This window comes from Elephantulus edwardii, unplaced genomic scaffold (assembly GCF_000299155.1).
Source record: "Elephantulus edwardii isolate Elephantulus edwardi_28Jun2011 unplaced genomic scaffold, EleEdw1.0 scaffold00554, whole genome shotgun sequence".
NCBI classification, from domain to species: domain Eukaryota; kingdom Metazoa; phylum Chordata; class Mammalia; order Macroscelidea; family Macroscelididae; genus Elephantulus; species Elephantulus edwardii.
The window spans coordinates 260,100-276,856 of NW_006400304.1; the positions used below are offsets into that span (position 1 = coordinate 260,100).

Sequence of the window (16,757 nt, forward strand, 5' to 3'; positions counted from 1 at the left end):
CCCTGCCTGCCCCAGCTCCACCACCTGCACCCAACCTGGCCCTTGGACTTGCCTTATTTGTCGAACGCGTCTCTGAATGTAAAGGCCCCGGTCCCCGCCTCCGCCTCAGGCGCCCCTCCCGGCTCCGCATGTCCGCGTCCGTTTCCCTCCCTCCCTGTTCGTCACTCCGTCACCCCAACTCTGGCTGCCCACCGTGAAGCCAAAGGCAGGGGGTGTGTACAGGAACTCGCGGCCGCCGCGCCCGAGGGGAAGGGGTTTGTAAATAATGTACCGTACAGTCTAGTCAAGAATCTATGGCGCCGGAGCCGGCCGCGCGCCGGGGCCTCCTGCCGGCTCCATGAGCACTTTCTACGTGTGCATGGGCTTGGTTTATACGAATTGCCATTAAACATCGTTGCACCAGCCAGCCTCGGCCTCTCTCTGCTAGGCAGGGGCGGGAGGCGGGAGCGCGGCGGGTTTGCCGACAGCACCGCCCGAGCGGGGCGGGGCAAACACACAGTTTCATCCCTCCGACGTGTTTCCGGCCTTAAAGGCATTTCGCCCTTCCCTTTAAGACGCACCGCCTCCTCTCAGTCTTTCCCAAGATGGCGGACCTACTGGGCTCCATCCTGAGCTCCATGGAGAAGCCGCCCAGCCTCGGTGATCAGGAGACTCGGCGCAAGGCCCGAGGTGAGGATTCCAAATTCATAGCTGCTTTTCTTCACGCGGCTCTCAGGATCCTAGTCTTCCCTCTATGGGCGAAACCGCCTCCTCAACCATGGAAGACCCCTCAAAGGCCCCTGCAGAGCCCCCCAGAGTCCCTAAAAGGGCTGCAGAACCGCCCGCTGTTCTTAGCGGACGAAGATTGGTTACTCAAAATCTAGCTCCTCCTTCCTAGTCTTTCCTCCTACCCAGAGCTTCTGCAGCCTTTATTTTCAATTAGTTGGTGTACCTGCCTGTCCGCTGTTGTTGTGATGTGATTGGTTGGGTCCCGCCGACCCCGCCTAGCTTTACTAGGTCTCATCTCTTCGTCGGATTGGAAGATGGCGGGCTCCTCCCACTTGTCGCCACCCTAGTCACTATTCCGATTGGATTCAGGTCATGCCCATTCACAATCCTTTCGCCTTTATTGGTTATCTCAACTTAAAAAGCCTACTTAATAAATATTCGACCTTTCCTCTGACCCGCGCTAAGACCCTCCAATTGGTTACTGGGCTTTTTGGTGGCTTTATGGCCCTCCTCCAGTCTGTAGCCCTATATTTCCTAGCTGCTTAAGTGGATTGTGCTGCTGATTGGAGAGAAACGCCCGGTCTGCTCTTATTGGCCATACCCCCTCCGCGCCGCGTTATCTTGGGGGCACTTCTCTCCTGGCGCCCCGGGAGTTCAGTAAACCTGTGTTGGGCGCGGCCTGGCGGCTAGTCCCACCACCCTCCATTGCTTGTGTTATGGCATATGAATGAAGCCGGCGGAAGGACGGTTTTGGACAGGACCCCAGCTCCCAACATCACAGGCCTTAACCAAAGACAGCCCTTGTCTCAGCCCCGGGTCCCCACAAGCACGAGCTGGGCCTGGGCAGACAGCGTGCCTACCGAGAACTTAAGTGCTGCTTAATATTTCAGGGAGCTAGCCTACAGGCTGGGACTTAGACATACATCGATGAAGCGATTATACAGACATTTAATAATCAACTTGATCAATACCATGAGAGAGAATTGCCTACCCGGGATTCTTAACCTAGGGCGGCTTCTAACCTGCCAGTGGTCCAATGAGTTGGGATGTGAATAATGAGAAGACGGAGTCGGGGGTGGGGGGAAGCAATGTGTTACAGGCAGAGGATTGAGGAAGAAGAGAATGGAAAACATTATTTCATGCCACCTGCAACTGCCAAGGTCAGGATCACTAACCAAGCTTGACAGACTCGAAAGGCCTTCAGAGTTCATAGTTTAGTCACTTTCCTGAGGTGACACCATAAATGGCAGGGTTTTAAACTCCAGTGTATCTTTTGAACCTAAGGTTTTAACTATAATCGGATGTCACCTTTCCACGTGGACTCACAGACTAGTTATAAAATCAGTGGTAAAGGTGTTTTGTTTTAAGCAAGTATTCTGGAGTCATTTCAGCTGCAAGTGTGACAAGGACCAGGACTAGAACTCTGCCTTCAAGAAACTCCTCCTCTGTTAAAAAAAAAAAAACCAAAACAAACCACCTAAAAACCCAAACCAAAAGTTACATTGTGTCCTCAGCAGATGCTGGAGTGGGTGTATGAGGCAAATGCTTTTTGGGCTAGTGAAAGAAGCGTGGAAACAGACTCAGGGCAGATCTCACAGTTCGCAAGAGGAAGCAGAGTGGTCAGCAGAAAAGGAATAACATGTCAAAGAAGCAGAGGAATGAGGGAAATGGGAGGAGGTGCATTTTGTAATTGGACGGATTCAGATTTGTGAAAGAAGTGGGTTTTAAGGATTTATAAAGGGCTTAAAAAGGCAGAAGACAGGGGAGGGGCATTTCAAACTGGAGCGAGAGTAGAAAGGGTCATTTTCTCAAAGCTCCAGAGGCAACAAGATGTAGGAAGTCAGGCAAGTGTGAAGTAAACAACACCCCTGGGCCAAGAGGCAGAGGAAGTGGTAGGAGGCAGGATGGATGTAAGGAAGAGGAGATGGGTTAGGTAATGTAGTTCCTTTGCAACTACTATGGACACTTTACTACCAAAGATGAAGGCTGTCAGACCAGCCATTGCAGCAGCATCCTGCTGAACTGAAGTAGAGTGTATGTGTTGGGGCATGTTTACAAAATATATAAATTTAAATCATTTATCTCTTGCTTGGTAGACAGTGAGATGATAGATAAACTCTATGAGGCCAGGGGCTTAGTTGGTTTGCTCCCTGTACCCAAGTTCTCTGTTTATAAAGTTCTTTGTATGCAGTCCCCACTAGGATTGAGATACGTGATTCTAATCTTTGTAGCTCCCAATAAACCATGAGCTCCTGAAGAGCTAAATATATTTGAATCACCTTTGTATCCTAGGGCCTAGAGGGAGGTATTGTACATATCAATAAATGCTTAATGAATAAACAACCCTGCTAACCAGCCTAACATCCCCAGTGAACACTAGACTTTATATGAAGCCTTATAAACCCTCCCTACTCGGGCTTCCAGCCCTGGCCTCATACTGCCATTTCTCACCCCCAGAGCAGGCTGCCCACCTGAAGAAACTACAGGAGCAAGAGAAACAACAGAAAGTGGAGTTTCGTAAAAGGGTGAGAACAATTGGAGAGATCAAAGCAGCCTTCAGGAAGGACCTCCTTAAAGTTAGAATTAGAAGGTTAAGGGCTCACTTTGAAAATGTCTCAAGGGGTGAGCTCTGGTGGCCTAGTGGCAAGAAGCTGCACTGCAATCCTAGAGATGCCCGGTACAAATCTACCAGATGCTCTGCTGAAGAAGGAGGAACAATCGCCTCCTGTACCAGTCAGATCCGATTTGACGGTACACACATTAAAAAAAAAATGTGTAGTAATAAAAGAAAAAATTATAAAAAGAAAATGTCTCAAGGGACGTTAAGTCTCAAAACTTAAGGTGTAGAAGCTAGGAAAGGTGTGGGAAGATCAAGAAGGCCTCCTGGTCCAGTTGGGGGAGAGGGGTGTGGGGTGGAGTTGTCATCTTACATCTTCTTTCCTTTTCCCTCCCCCAAGATGGAGAAAGAGGTGTCAGACTTCATACAAGACAGTGGGCAGATCAAGAAAAAGTTTCAGCCAATGAATAAAATAGAGAGGAGCATACTGTGAGTGCCTCTGGGCCCAGGGACACAGGACATGGGTGTTGGGTGACTTGAATGGGCTAGCTGGAGAACCCTTGAGAAGAACCTCAGTGGCTTCTGCACTCTGCCCTCCCTTTCCAGACATGATGTGGTAGAAGTGGCTGGCTTGACATCCTTCTCCTTTGGAGAAGATGATGACTGTCGCTATGTCATGATCTTCAAAAAGGTGAAAGGCCTAATTCTCTCCCTTTTTCTGCTTACCTCACACACCTTCCCTTTGTGGTAGGGAATGAGAAAAAATATTTATATGAAACCTGCCCTTCTTCCTCAGGAGTTTGCACCTTCCGATGAAGAACTGGAGTCTTACCGCCGTGGAGAAGAGTGGGACCCCCAGAAGGCTGAGGAGAAACGGAAACTGAAGGTGAGCTACTCTGGCATCCTTGGAGACTTACCACTTAACCCCTGCAAAAGGCTGGGGACCAGTCCCTGAGCCTTGGTGCCCTCCCTCTGCACCCCTAGGAGCTGGCTCAAAGGCAGGAGGAGGAGGCAGCTCAGCAGGGACCTGTGGTGGTGAGTCCTGCCAGTGACTACAAGGACAAGTACAGCCACTTGATCGGCAAGGGTGCAGCCAAGGATGCAGCCCACATGCTACAGGCCAATAAGACCTACGGCTGTGGTGAGACTACAGTGGGGGCTCGGGAAGGCCGTGGAAGACCAGAGGACAAAGGGAGAGGATATACTGAGGCACAGGGCCCCAAACCTTCCTCACCCTCCTGTCCTTTGCCCACAGTGCCTGTGGCCAACAAGAGGGATACACGCTCCATTGAAGAGGCTATGAATGAGATCCGAGCCAAGAAGCGTCTACGACAGACACAGAGTGGGGAAGAGCTGCCACCTACCTCCTAGGCACTCCAGCTCCCTTTGTCCTCTGGGGCAGGGCAGGAAGGGACAAGGCTGCTGCTATTAGACCCCACTCCAAAGCCCCAGCTCTGAGCCACCTCCCACTGGAGCTCGCTCAGGCTGGAGGTGAGCAGGGGTTTGGATACCACTGCTGGAGCTTGGATATGTATATGGGTGGGTGGGGGTGTGTGTGTACATGTGTATGTAAGAGCCAGAGTGCCAGGTGGGTATTTAATCTGTATTATTCTCCTTGGAATTTTCTTCCCCATGTGGTTACTTCACATTCAATAAACACTGTTTGGCCCAATATCCTGGTTGGTTTGTGCAAGGAAAGGTGGGTCCTAGAGCCACTGACAAAGAGGAAGGAGAATAATTTTAAGTTGAACAGTATAAAATCACTGTTTGTATAGGTCAGAGATTGCCTAATATTAGTCTTATAAAATAAGACTAATTATTTTAAGAGCACTTTTGCTAGAACTCGATGTCCTGGCTTGATTCCTGGCTCTGCCACTTACTAGCTCTGTTACCTTGAATAAATTACTTACACTTTCTTTAGAATGGGGTAATAATGGTACTTATCTGATGGGATAATTTCAAAGATTATACAAGTCACATATGGCAAGCATTTACAACTGTTACAATTTTTGGAGACTCCATAAAAGTGCTCCAATCTTCTAGCCATTGAGTTGGAATCAACTCACAGTTGACCCTCCAGCAGGTTTCTGAGAGGCTGTAAATCACATGGGAAGAGATTGCCCATCTTTCTCCCATGGAGCTGCTGGTGGATTCAAACCACCAGGGAAGTACTAAACGTTTGAACTACAACCACAAGAGCTCCCTTGAAGTGTGTTGTTAGGTGGCATGATAGGAGTAGGAGTCTGCCTAACTTTCTTCTAAGGAGCAACTGGTGGACTTGAACTGTCTGTCTGCCTTTGGGTTGGCAGCGCAATTTTTTACCCACTAGAGCTCGCTTAGCTGCTCTAATTATTAGTCTCATCCTCATGAAGCCTATAGCACTGTGTAGGCTATTTACTTCAATTTATGGGCAAATCTGATCCAGCTACTCTCATATGTCCAGATCCTTGGTCCCCCTCCCTTTCTTCCCTTTTGAAACTGGATTTTTATTCCTTCCGTGCCTCTTCATCTTCATTCACGTATGGAACCCCTTCTCCCAACCTCAAAATGTGAACTGCCCTGTCATTCTAGATCCAGCCCAACTTCCTCTCTGAGTCCTGCACTTCCTAGCTCCCAGAGGTCACACCTCTATTCTGTCTCTGCTTCCTGCCCCCACCACTTCACTTCCCATCTCACTTGCCCAAGGACCACATTCCCTCCCCCAACAAAGAAGCAGTGCTGACTTGGTTGGCACCAGTGTTTATTTCTGGGGAAAGGCACAAGAAGGCCTATCTTCTTGTCCAGTCGTGGTGGGGTCTTAGGTCTCCAGCTTTTCACTTGGCCTTTGGATTACGGAACTTGCGTCCAGCAAAGACAGCTTTGTCCCCAAGAGCTTCCTCGATCCTAGAAGGCAGACAGGGTGAGAGTGTAGCCTCTCAGCCTAGCAGTCCCCTGCCTCTCATGCCCACTGAACCCATAGTACCTCATGAGCTGGTTATATTTGGCCAGACGTTCTGAGCGGCAGGGAGCACCAGTCTTGATCTGATAAGTGAAGAGGAATTCAGAGGGTGGTGTGGGACTGAGGCTGAGCCTAGCTCGAGGGAGCAGCCTGTGGTGTGGTTTTCAACTTAAGACCAAATTTTCCAGAAAAAACACCATAGGACTCTAGGATATAGCCATGAGTACCTGTCCTGTGCAAAGTCCCACCACAAGGTCAGCAATGAACGTGTCCTCAGTCTCCCCGGATCGGTGGCTCACCATCACCCCCCAGCCATTAGACTGAGCCAGTTTGCAGCTGGATAGAGAGAGAGGACTTGGTAAGGCCTGACAGACTAGGCAGTGGGGCTTTACCCTTGACTTTTTGATCATCCTAACAGCAGTGGACACTTTGAGAAGAGAGCTGGGGTTTTGGGTTCTTTGGAAAGCAGGAGAGGAAGGGACCCTTCCTGATCCTGAATTTAGATTCCTGAGATGGCTCATGAACTGGTAAGGTCATCAGGGTGGACAAGGACTAATTAAAACCTCCAGGTAAGGGAGTGGAGCAGTTGGTAGGGCTCGAAGGTAGACTTGGAGCTAATGGACAAAGCTGTAGCTGGAGTGGCTGGAACACAGAGAGGCTATGGTGAGCCCCAGTGTCGGGGACTCACGCCTGAATAGACTCAGTCACTGAGCCAATCTGGTTGACCTTCAGGAGCAGGCAATTGCAAGCCTTCTTCTCAACAGCCTGAGCAATCCTCTTGGGGTTGGTGACTGTGAGGTCATCTCCCACAATCTGGATGTCAACCCCCTGGAGGAATGAGGTCCAGGTGGCCCAGTCATCCTGGTCAAAGGGATCCTCAATGGAGACCACTGGGGGGGGTGGTAAGAAACAAGGTTACAAATCAGAAGAGGCCTCATAAAGGGGTCAGAAGATTGGGTGATAGGCCAAAGGACTGGAAGGACTTGAGCAGGTAGCATTAGAGGGCAGTGAAGTCAGGGGGTGAAGCAGTTACTTGTGGCTCAGGAAGGAGCAACAAGAGGTCTTACCAGGATAGTTCTTGATGAAGCTCTTGTACAGTTCCCCCAGCTTCTCCCCCGTAATGTGCCGGGCAGGGTCATCTGGCGACTTAAAGTCAAGATCATACTTCCCATTGCGAAAGAACTCTGAAGCTGCCACATCCATGCCAATCACTACCTTGTCTGGGTATCCAGCTGCCTGGATGGCTGTCTTCAGCAGCTCTAGGGCTGAGAGATGAGCAAGAGAGGATCTGAGGGTCCAAGGGGCCCACCTCTGCAGCCCATAGTCCTCCTCTCCATGGAAGCCCAGATGAGCACTGACCTTCATTGTTCTCCAAGATATTGGGTGCAAAGCCACCCTCGTCACCCACATTAGTGGCATCCTTCCCATACTTGGCCTTGATGACCCCCTTGAGGTGGTGGTAGACCTCAGCACCAATGCGCATGGCTTCCTTGAAAGAGCTAGCTCCTACAGGCAGAATCATGAACTCTTGCATGGCCAGCTTGTTTCCAGCATGGGAGCCTCCATTGATCACATTGAAGGCCTGGGAGAAAAACAGTGCACTTAGACCTGGTCAGGGGCAGTAGAAACAATCAAGAAGGGCTGGAAGATTGAGTCCTGGATCTCCTACTTACAGTTGAAGGGCCTAGAAAAAGTGATTTTGTTCCTCAGAGCCTCTTTATTTCTACAAAATAAATATAACACCTATATCCCTACAGGAAATTTTGTTGAAAATGATAAAAATTGAATACAAAGTAAAAAGCATGTACCAGATATAATAATGATAATAGTTAATAACTATCCCTTACATAGCAGCACTTCCTAAGTGACAAGTAAGGTCCCCAAGTGGTACAAATGGTCTGTGTTCAGCTGTTAATTGAAAAGTTAATAGTTCAAATCCATCCAGAAGTGCTCTGGAAGAAAGGCCAGGCAATCTCCTATAAACTTACAGCCATTAAAAATTCCATCAAGGAGCTCTGATGGCCTAGTGGCAAGAAGCTGCACTGCAATCCAGAGGCGCACAGTTCGAATCCATCAGATGCTCTGCCGGGGAAGGAGGGACAATCTTCTCCTGTACCAGTCAGATCTGATTTGACGGTACATGCACACACACAAATAATAAAATTTTTTTAAAAATCCCATCAAATGCAGTTCTACACTAAGCATGTGAGGCCACCATGAGTTTGAATTCTCTAAGTAGCAATTGGCTTAGTTTTATATTGGTTTTTATGTGCCAGGCACTACTTTAAATACATTATTACATATACAGGTAGTCTTTGTTTTAAGACAAGGTTCCATCCCATTGACTATTGAAAATTAGTTCAGACATAAGTCAATTACTTCATGTTTATCTTTAGCATTATTGTTGCTTTTCATCAACAGTATTTTTATAAGTCTGATCTTTGTCTTTAAAACAAAGCCTTGAGGGTCGACATGAGAATGAGAACATAAGCAAATTTCATGGAGCAACATTGTATGTGGTACATATTACCAACAATAAAGACATACCAACTGTGATTCATCCTAATTTAATGTGTCCTAAATCTGAATCTACTTGTATCACATTGTTGTGTACTGTTGCCTCAGAACCAACTCATAGCTCACCCTTCAGTGGGTTTTCAGAGGCACTAAATCGCACAAGACAACTTTCTTCTATGGAGCAGCTGGTGGATTCAAACCACTTGCATCTGAGTTGGCAGCATAGCTCCTTACTAGTAGGCCACCAGAGCTCACTATTATCTATCCATTGCAATCTCAAAACAATTCTATGAACAAAACAAAACAGCACATTCTGGATATGAGTTAGAACCAACTCCTAGTTGACCTTTCAGTGGGTTGTCAAGGCTGTAAATTGCAGGAGAGGAGACTGCCTATCTTTCTCCCACAGAGCAACTGGTGGATTCAGACCACTTGCTCTGGGATTGGCAGTGGAACTTCTCAAATGCTAGGCTTCCTGTCCCCCTATTTTACAAAGGAAGAAACTGAAGCACAGAGTTAGTAACTTGCTCAAAATCATTCAATTGTGAACAGGCATACTCAAGTTTAAAATTGTTCATATTAGACAATCTGCCTAATGAGTAACAATACATAGAAGCATTATTGTTGAGATTAAATTCAAAGGGCTTCCATAAAGAGAAAATATGGTTCAAGAAGGTTTAGAGACCAAGAAATAGCAAACTCCTTGTTATGTGAAGAAGTCTCATTCTAATTTGGATGGTGGATACTGGGGCAAATTAAAGTTAGAAATTGAGTTAGAGTTACTGCCTAGGAAATTAAGCTAAGGGAAGTCATGAAGGAAGTTTTGGATTGTGGGAGGGAGAGGAGGGGCTGAACCATAGTTTGAGAGATTAGGTTTCAAGAAACAGCTGCTTTGAAGGTAGATTTCCCAGAGGCAGGTCATACACCAGAAGATCTGGTGGTGCAGAGATTAAAGCTTTCAACCTAACCAAAAAAATTTGTCAGTTTGAGCCCACTGTTGCCCGTGAAATAAAGATGCGGCAGTCTGATTCTGCAAAGATTTACAACCTTGGAAACACTACAGGGCAATTTACACTCTGCACAACAGGGTCACTAGGAGTTGTAACTGAAACATGATGGGTTTGCTTTTGGCTTATGCACCCAAAGTTGGGTGGGGCAAAATGTCAGTGGGATCTGGCAGGACAGCTGCACTCACAGGCACTGGGAGAACGAGGTCTGGATTCCCAGCGAGGTCTGCAATGTGGCGGTAGAGGGGAACCCCCTTCTCTGCTGCTCCTGCCTTGCACACGGCCAGGGACACGCCCAGGATGGCATTGGCCCCAAACTTGGCTAGAAGGAGACAAATGGGAAGAAAGGATGAGAGCTTCTCTGAGTTTGAGGTCATATCCTCAAGACCCTCTCTGGTAACTCTGTGAAGAATCCACAGTCCCAAACAACTGGGCATTCATAATTCATGGATTTCTCTTTCCTCCTATACCCAAGGAGTTCTGGGAGACCCCCACCCCAGAGGAATTTGACTGTTTCAGGCAGGCATCTGAATCAATTACAGCCCATCCCAGGCCTGGCAGACAACAGGCAGCAGGAAATGCCTGTGGAATGAATATAAATCCATGAATCTCTGATGTGCCTCAAAACATGGGACAAGAAAAAGCCCCAAAACACTCAGTTAGGGGTTTGTCCCGTTTCTTCCTTCATCTCTTCCCCTTCACTCACACTTATTCTCGGTACCATCCAGCTCAATCATAAATTTGTCAACTTTTTCTTGATCCACAACACTCAGTTTCTGAAAAGGTTTGAGGAGGGAGAGCAGAGAAAGAGGTCTGATTTCTTAAGCGTCTAGGCATGTCTAGGAGAGAATTATAAAGCTATCTGGAGGAGAGAGGATGTCTGGGGCAAGAACAGCAGGGACACAGGGAGGAGGGCCAGAGAAGTAGGTCTCTCCACTCACCTTTTCCAGCAGAGCAGGACCTAGAGTCTTGTTGATGTGCTCCACAGCCTTCAGGACTCCTGTGGAAGCCAGAGAAGGGGTTCAGAGAACTCTGATCTAATGAGGGCTCTTCCTGTGCAATCCAACTCCCCAAGAACTTTAGTTCCTGTTCTCTACCTATGCTGTTTGGGTTTTTCTCACCTTTCCCCAGGTAGCGTGCTTTGTCTCCATCTCTTAGTTCCAGAGCTTCATAGATCCCCGTGGAAGCTCCGCTGGGCACAGCTGCTCTGAATCGGCCTGGAGAGAAGATTTAAAATAAACCAAAACAAACTCCCTCAAACTGTTCCTGTTGTCCTGGAGCAGATTCCTATAGCAGAGACTGGAACTGTCTCACTGGGTTTCCAAGGCTACAATCTTCATGGAAGCAGACTGCCACATGTTTCTCTCAGGGAGCAAGTGGAGAGTCTGTAGCTGAGTTCTTAACCATGGCACCACCCACCTAACCCATTGTCATCAAACTGGTTTCAATTCCAACTCTTGCTTCTAAGGCTATAAATCTTTATGGAAAGGGACAATTTCCTCCCACAGAGCAGCTAGAAAATTTGAACTGCTGAGCTTTCATTACCAGGGCTCTTTTTAATTAGCCTGGGACAGGAGGAATTGGAAGATCAGAGAGTCCACTTTAAGCATGAGGTCTCCTTTCTAAGCCAGAGACAGGAGACAGAAACTTCTGCTCTTATCTCAGGAACGAAGGTTAAAAGAGAAGGGTCTAAGAATCTAGGGGCAGACATCCCAGAGAAAAGGGCTGATAGAGCACAGAGGGCTGGAACATCCCAACAAGAACTGATTAAAAAGGCTTGTGTTGCATGTATGGTATAGTGATGAACATAGCTGCCTTCCAAAAGGCTTGTTACCCTTGGCTGTGTGCAGGTCCACTTCTACTGTGGGGTTGCCCCTGGAGTCCAGAATTTCCCGAGCAAATATTTTCTGCATGGCCATGGCTGTTGGACAAGAGGTAAGAGTGAGCATGGATAGTTGATCCCTTAAGGAATCAGAAATCCCTTGCCCTTTAAGAGTCTTCTCTACCCAAAGAAGGCAGGTGCTGGAGCTAAAAATATCCCATAAAAAGGTCACAGACCAAAGAGGCTGGCATAGCCCCTTCCCCCACTCACTCTCCTGTTCTATCCCCAACCTAAATGGGGAGAGACCTAATTAGGTTAGAACCCTTCTGAACCCCCTCCCTAACTTTTCTAGAGATCTTTTCCTTGGGAATTCATTGAGAGCTACCAGTTGGGGAAACCCTGTTTTCCCCAGATCTACAGCTAGTTAGTTATGCCTTCTCTTCTCACACTTCCAGTCAAGCAATCTATTTTTCACAGCATCCTGGCCCTCAAATCTCCTGCTATTTCCTGATCTTAAATTTCCTCCAAAGCTTCCCATATCCCAAATTCCCTGTCTGTCTCTTAAGTATCCTCCTTACAAACTGCTGCCTCTGCCTCTCCTCCCAGCCTCATTTCAGTATCTTCAGTGTCCCCAGAGGTTGTACCATCTTGCGTGCTCCACTCTCTCCTGTCTTTTCAAGCTTCCCAAGTCCCAGGTGGAAAAAATGGAGTGGAGCACGCAAGATGGACAGCTCCACTCTCACCCTTTACCGCCCTCAATCCTGGGGTTAAAGATTCAGCAGACCTGGATGTCTTCGCTGGAGGTTTGAGGTGAGATTCGAGTCTAGGTGGCAGCTGGGACAGTGTCATCTCACCCCCTCTCGGGCTGGGCATTTATCCCTGAGCCACCCCAGCTCTCAGCCAGCCCCGCCTCTCTCTCCATATTCCCCCTCCCCTTGCAGGCCACACAAGGCTAGCAGCCAAATAAATGCCCACTGAAAAAAGCCTATGTGTGAAGCCTTTGGTCCTGGAACCTGTCCCTTTCCTAAAGGCCAAAGAGGCCCCCAGCCTAATAAAAGTCTTCCCGTCTTAATTTTTTTTGAGAAGTGCAAGTGAGGGGTGTCAGATGGGAAGGGTGGTCCCTCACCCTCCCCGGGAGTAGACATCTCTTTTGCAAATGTTAAAGAGGAACCGGGTGCCCTTTAGGAAAGGTCAGGGGTAACTTGAGCTTGCAGGGTTGGGGAGGGGGCCTTCGAAGAGGGGCTGCAGGATTGACACCCACACATGCTCTGCTCACTTGGCAGTGTTGGGCCGCCTCTTGATTCAAGTGGGGCGAAGAGGACTTCTGAGCAAGCTGTTGGTTTTGTAAAAGTGAAAACCCCACCCAGAAAGTGAAAGGGTCTCACCTCTTAGGGTCCTGCTCATAGCAGCTGCTCTAGGCTTCACCCAAATGATCCTAACTCGGCCAGCAAAGGGAGAAGGAAACAAATTTACTCGATCCCTTAGAGCTGGCACTGTGCCTGCCCGAATGACCGCGCTGGGGCAGCATTTAACGTCCAGCGTAGGGATTTGAGGTCAAGAGCCCTTTTTCCCACCGACTGCAGGGCCTTCAGGAATGACGGATAATGTCGAGTCGGGAGTGGGAAAAAAATGAATGGACACAAGGAAGGAGTGGCCCACTGAGAGTCTAGTTCGGAGAGCTGCGTCTATAAGTGGGTCTCAACACCCTGCTTCAGCGGGTCTGAAGGGAGTGAGGTGAGCCTCGCCTTCTCCCTGCAGCTCCCGCTGTGCAAGCAGGGGACGGGGAGGCCCTGGCGGCCAGAGTCACGCGGCCCGAGCTCCGCGTTCTCTCCCGCTGGTGTTGAGCAGATGCACGGGGTGCCTCGCACCCGCGCCCTTCCAAGAGCCCCGCCTGCCCTGCGACGCCGGTGCTCCCCGCCCCCACCAGGATCCCCGCTCCCCCAAGTCTTCTGTCTCGTCCTCCTCTTTTATCTCTGGCCGCTCCCTCCAGAGGGTTTATTTTCACCCTGGGGTGGGGGGTGCGGCAGGCCAGAGGTCAAGAATTGGCGGGCGGGGAGCACTGCCACGTGCCCGACAGCGGCTCCACCCGAAACGGTCCAGTGACTCAGCCACAGAGGCTGTCGAGGAACAGGGGATCAGGGTGGACTCAAACGAGTCAACCCAGCTCAAGGACCGGAAGCAGCCAAGCCCCTCAGGCCGGCGCGGGCAGGACCCGGACGGACGGGTTCACATAAGAGGATCACGAGGGACTGGCCCCTCACTCTCTTCTCAGCTGGTGGTGTGCAAACGAATCGCGCACAAGTTCTTAGCATAAGTTTTCTTGATGGAAGAAAAAAAAAAAATTAAAAGCCTGAAAACAAACGAGCCGAAAGTAATAAGGAGTTTTCCCTTCTTGGAAATTTCCAATATTGGCTTAGTATTCTTCCGCCCCAAGAAGTAGTCCCATTCGTACCCACGTTCAGTGACCTTTGCAGACACAGACCAAAGGGTACGGCCCGGGATCCACGGGTGGGAATTAGGACGTGAGATAAGCCCTCGGCTGGACATGACCCCGTGAAAGGCTGTCCTCTGGAGTGGGGATGGGCAGCACCGCCTGGACAGCTACTAGAGATCCCAAGTCCTGCTAGTGCGTGGTTTCAGCTTTGAAAACAGCTGGGATGTTTTGTCAAACTTCGCTCCCTCGTTTCTTGAATTAATAAAACCAAGAGGGCAGAGGCAGGTGCGCACAATTTTGCACCCACTCTTTCACTCCATGCAAGAGACACATTCCCTCCTTCGTTAGAGGGTCCAAAGCACTCCAGCAAGCCGCTCCCCGGCGCGTGCCGCTAAGACTACAGCCGGCTCTGAACTCCAAACCGTCCCACGCGCCCTCCCTCCTGCCTGGGCGCAGGCGCAGGCGCCTCCGCTGCCGTCCCTTCCCTCCGGCAGAGGTGGGGGGGAAGGGAGAATCGTTCCGTTTAACCCTGGGTTCCCCAAACTCTTTCATTTAACTTGATAAATTTGCAGCTTGCTAATTCTTCCTTCTTTTTCTGCCCTTACTTCCTCTGGCTCCCTCCCTTCCCACCCATTGCCAAAATCTAATTTATATTCTATGGGAAGTCGAGCCTTAACCTACATAACCTCGCCTCCGTCATTTCCTCCCCCCATCCTTCTTACATTGCTTTCCATCGAACTCTGCAAGTTTTGCAATAGGGTTAGGTATTTTTTTTTTTAATTACATTTGCAAAGTTCGATATCTAGACAGGCGCGGGGAAGGGGGAAGGAAGGAATGGGCACAGGCCCCGCCCCTACCGCCTATTGCAAATAAAAATCAAGGAGGGGGGAGGAGCAGGAAGTGGCGGTGCGAGGGCTGCTGCACAGCTAGAAGAGCCTCCGCGGTCTGGACGGTAGCGCGTGCCCCGAGCTCTCTGCTTCCCCCGTCCGCCAGACCGAGGCAGCCGGAGCTCTACCCACGGCCCCAGCAACAACACTTAGAACAGTCCAATAGAAGAGACATGGCCGGGTGGAACGCCTACATCGACAACCTCATGGCGGACGGGACCTGTCAGGACGCGGCCATCGTGGGCTATAAGGACTCGCCCTCCGTCTGGGCCGCTGTCCCCGGGAAAACCTTCGTTAACATCACGGTACTGTGAAGCCTTCGAGGTCCGGGGAACTGACTAGGCTTGGACTTTGAGTGAGGGACTTGGGTGGGGGCGAGCGAGGTCTGGGGAGGGCAGCAAAAGGCTGAGCCAGTCTTTGCCCGGGGAGCAGCACGAATGGCGGCTGCACGTGAATAGGTTCCTCTGTTACCCCCCTCCCCCCCAAATCCTGCATCCCAGGCGGCTGTGTCCATCCCGCCGGCCGCCACTGCTTTCCGCGACGGGGCGTTACATCCGGGGCACAGGGCGGGGAGGGGCGCGCCTCCCAGTGCGGCGGCCCACTTCCGCCTCCTCCAGGGCGGGGCGGGCCCAGGCTGCAATTTTTAAGTAGCATTTGTGATTGAGAAGGGGCTAGGGGACCCCAGAACCCCTTGCTTCACTTCCGGCTGGTAGCACGCGCCCTTTCCACCATTGTTTCCGTTCTATGCGAGTGAGAAGCTTGGGCGCTTGGTCTGGGTCCCATGCCCGCCCTCCAGGGTTCCCTGCCCCTCCCAGCTCCGTTAGTGAGGGCGAGGCCGCCACACGCCCCCCTCGTCGGCACGTTGGACCCTGCATTCTTGTGAGGTCAGTCCCGGAAGTCCCCGCAGCTTCCCTTCCCGCCACCCAGCGGGTCCTAGGGCGGGGAACTTCTGTGAGAAGTTTTGATAGAGCTAAGTTAAGGACTATGAGGTGATTCTTGCAGTCCCTATCACCACCTCCCTAGTCCACACTGCCCGGAAGTGGGGAGGGGAGCGGAAGTTCGGAAGGGGGGAAGGGGATTTCCGGGCGGGAGGGGACCGGATGTGGGGGTTTGGGGTGTAAGGAGAAGAGGGGGAGAAAGGTTCCTTGGAGTACCTAAAAGGGAGGGCTGACTGGTCGGGTATTGTCCCGGGCACCTTTCAGAAGTTTCCCAACTCTCTTAGAGGTCCTCCAAGGGTCTGCGTCCTTTTTAGGGAGCAAAGACACCTGGACCTAAACGCTAGGTTACTTGGAGACCCAGGCGTCCGGGTCCCTACCACTCCTGCAGAACCTTTGACCAAATAAGGGCAAAGTTGCTTCTCCTGCCTCACCCGCCCCCTCCCTTCCCTTCTCTGCTTCTGCTTTTCCTGAAGGAGAATTGTGAGCATCCCCACAGTGTTCCACCCTAGTTTTTCGCCCCCCTTTAATTCCCGTTTGCTTCCTTATTAAAACCGAGATGTAACCTTTTAGGGGGATAGGCAACCCCTTTCTCCTTGTTACCATTATTTAAATTTGAAGTTCCTGGTCTTTGGGGCACAAACTTTTCCACTGCTTTTATACCCTTATCCTTCCCGTGCACACACATACACCATTTTATTAAGATTCTCAAATTTCATGGACTTGTACAAAGCAAGTACCCCTTCTGCTTAATGGCTTTAACTCTCCGAGAAGTAGGGGCTGTGTTGGGTCTTGGAAAACAGGGTGGGAACATAGGTGTACTGACTCCTTTTGATAGATTTTTGGTTCCCCTTTTAGCCAGCTGAGGTTGGAGTTCTTGTTGGCAAAGACCGGTCAAGTTTTTTTGTGAATGGGCTGACACTTGGGGGCCAGAAATGTTCTGTGATCCGGG

The 16,757-nt window shown here is 50.1% G+C and overlaps 2 protein-coding genes across 3 annotated transcripts; one reads left to right on the plus strand and one right to left on the minus strand.

Moving 5' to 3' along the window:
* Positions 1 to 557: 557 nt before the first annotated feature.
* SPAG7 (sperm associated antigen 7) lies at positions 558 to 4,937 on the plus strand. Its single transcript, XM_006903280.1, has 7 exons — positions 558 to 669; positions 3,166 to 3,233; positions 3,666 to 3,754; positions 3,872 to 3,956; positions 4,062 to 4,151; positions 4,250 to 4,406; positions 4,521 to 4,937. The coding sequence occupies exons 1-7, from the start codon at positions 585 to 587 to the stop codon at positions 4,634 to 4,636; spliced, it is 690 nt and encodes a 229-aa protein (XP_006903342.1). The 5' UTR covers positions 558 to 584; the 3' UTR covers positions 4,637 to 4,937.
* Positions 4,938 to 5,987: 1,050 nt separating this feature from the next.
* On the minus strand, positions 5,988 to 12,420 carry ENO3 (enolase 3 (beta, muscle)). 2 transcript variants are annotated; one of them, XM_006903286.1, is made up of 12 exons: positions 12,293 to 12,420; positions 11,562 to 11,648; positions 10,849 to 10,944; positions 10,669 to 10,727; positions 10,434 to 10,503; positions 9,916 to 10,049; positions 7,563 to 7,785; positions 7,271 to 7,468; positions 6,892 to 7,093; positions 6,431 to 6,539; positions 6,228 to 6,286; positions 5,988 to 6,148 (listed from the first exon to the last, which is right to left on the minus strand). In XM_006903286.1, exons 1-12 carry the CDS (start codon positions 12,396 to 12,398, stop codon positions 6,079 to 6,081), a joined length of 1,413 nt encoding a protein of 470 aa, XP_006903348.1. In that variant the 5' UTR covers positions 12,399 to 12,420; the 3' UTR covers positions 5,988 to 6,078. The 2 variants fall into 2 exon arrangements, with proteins under 2 accessions (XP_006903348.1, XP_006903349.1); XM_006903287.1 differs by lacking the exons at positions 10,434 to 10,503; positions 10,669 to 10,727; positions 12,293 to 12,420 and having other exon boundaries at positions 6,079 to 6,148; positions 11,562 to 11,646.
* Positions 12,421 to 16,757: the final 4,337 nt, after the last annotated feature.

Bases quoted from the DNA above. Each gene is read 5' to 3' on its own strand.
- ENO3 (XM_006903286.1), bottom strand. From the start codon at position 12,398: ATGACACTGTCCCAGCTGCCACCTAGACTCGAATCTCACCTCAAACCT. The intron at 10,728-10,848 runs GTGAGAAAAACC...TGGCTTCCACAG, and splicing joins AGCACGCTACCTGGGGAAAG to GAGTCCTGAAGGCTGTGGAG. The intron at 7,786-9,915 runs GTGAGTGCAGCT...TTTTTCTCCCAG, and splicing joins ACCTCGTTCTCCCAGTGCCT to GCCTTCAATGTGATCAATGG.
- SPAG7 (XM_006903280.1), top strand. From the start codon at position 585: ATGGCGGACCTACTGGGCTCCATCCTGAGCTCCATGGAGAAGCCGCCC. The intron at 670-3,165 runs GTGAGGATTCCA...TCTCACCCCCAG, and splicing joins GACTCGGCGCAAGGCCCGAG to AGCAGGCTGCCCACCTGAAG. The intron at 4,152-4,249 runs GTGAGCTACTCT...CTGCACCCCTAG, and splicing joins AGGAGAAACGGAAACTGAAG to GAGCTGGCTCAAAGGCAGGA.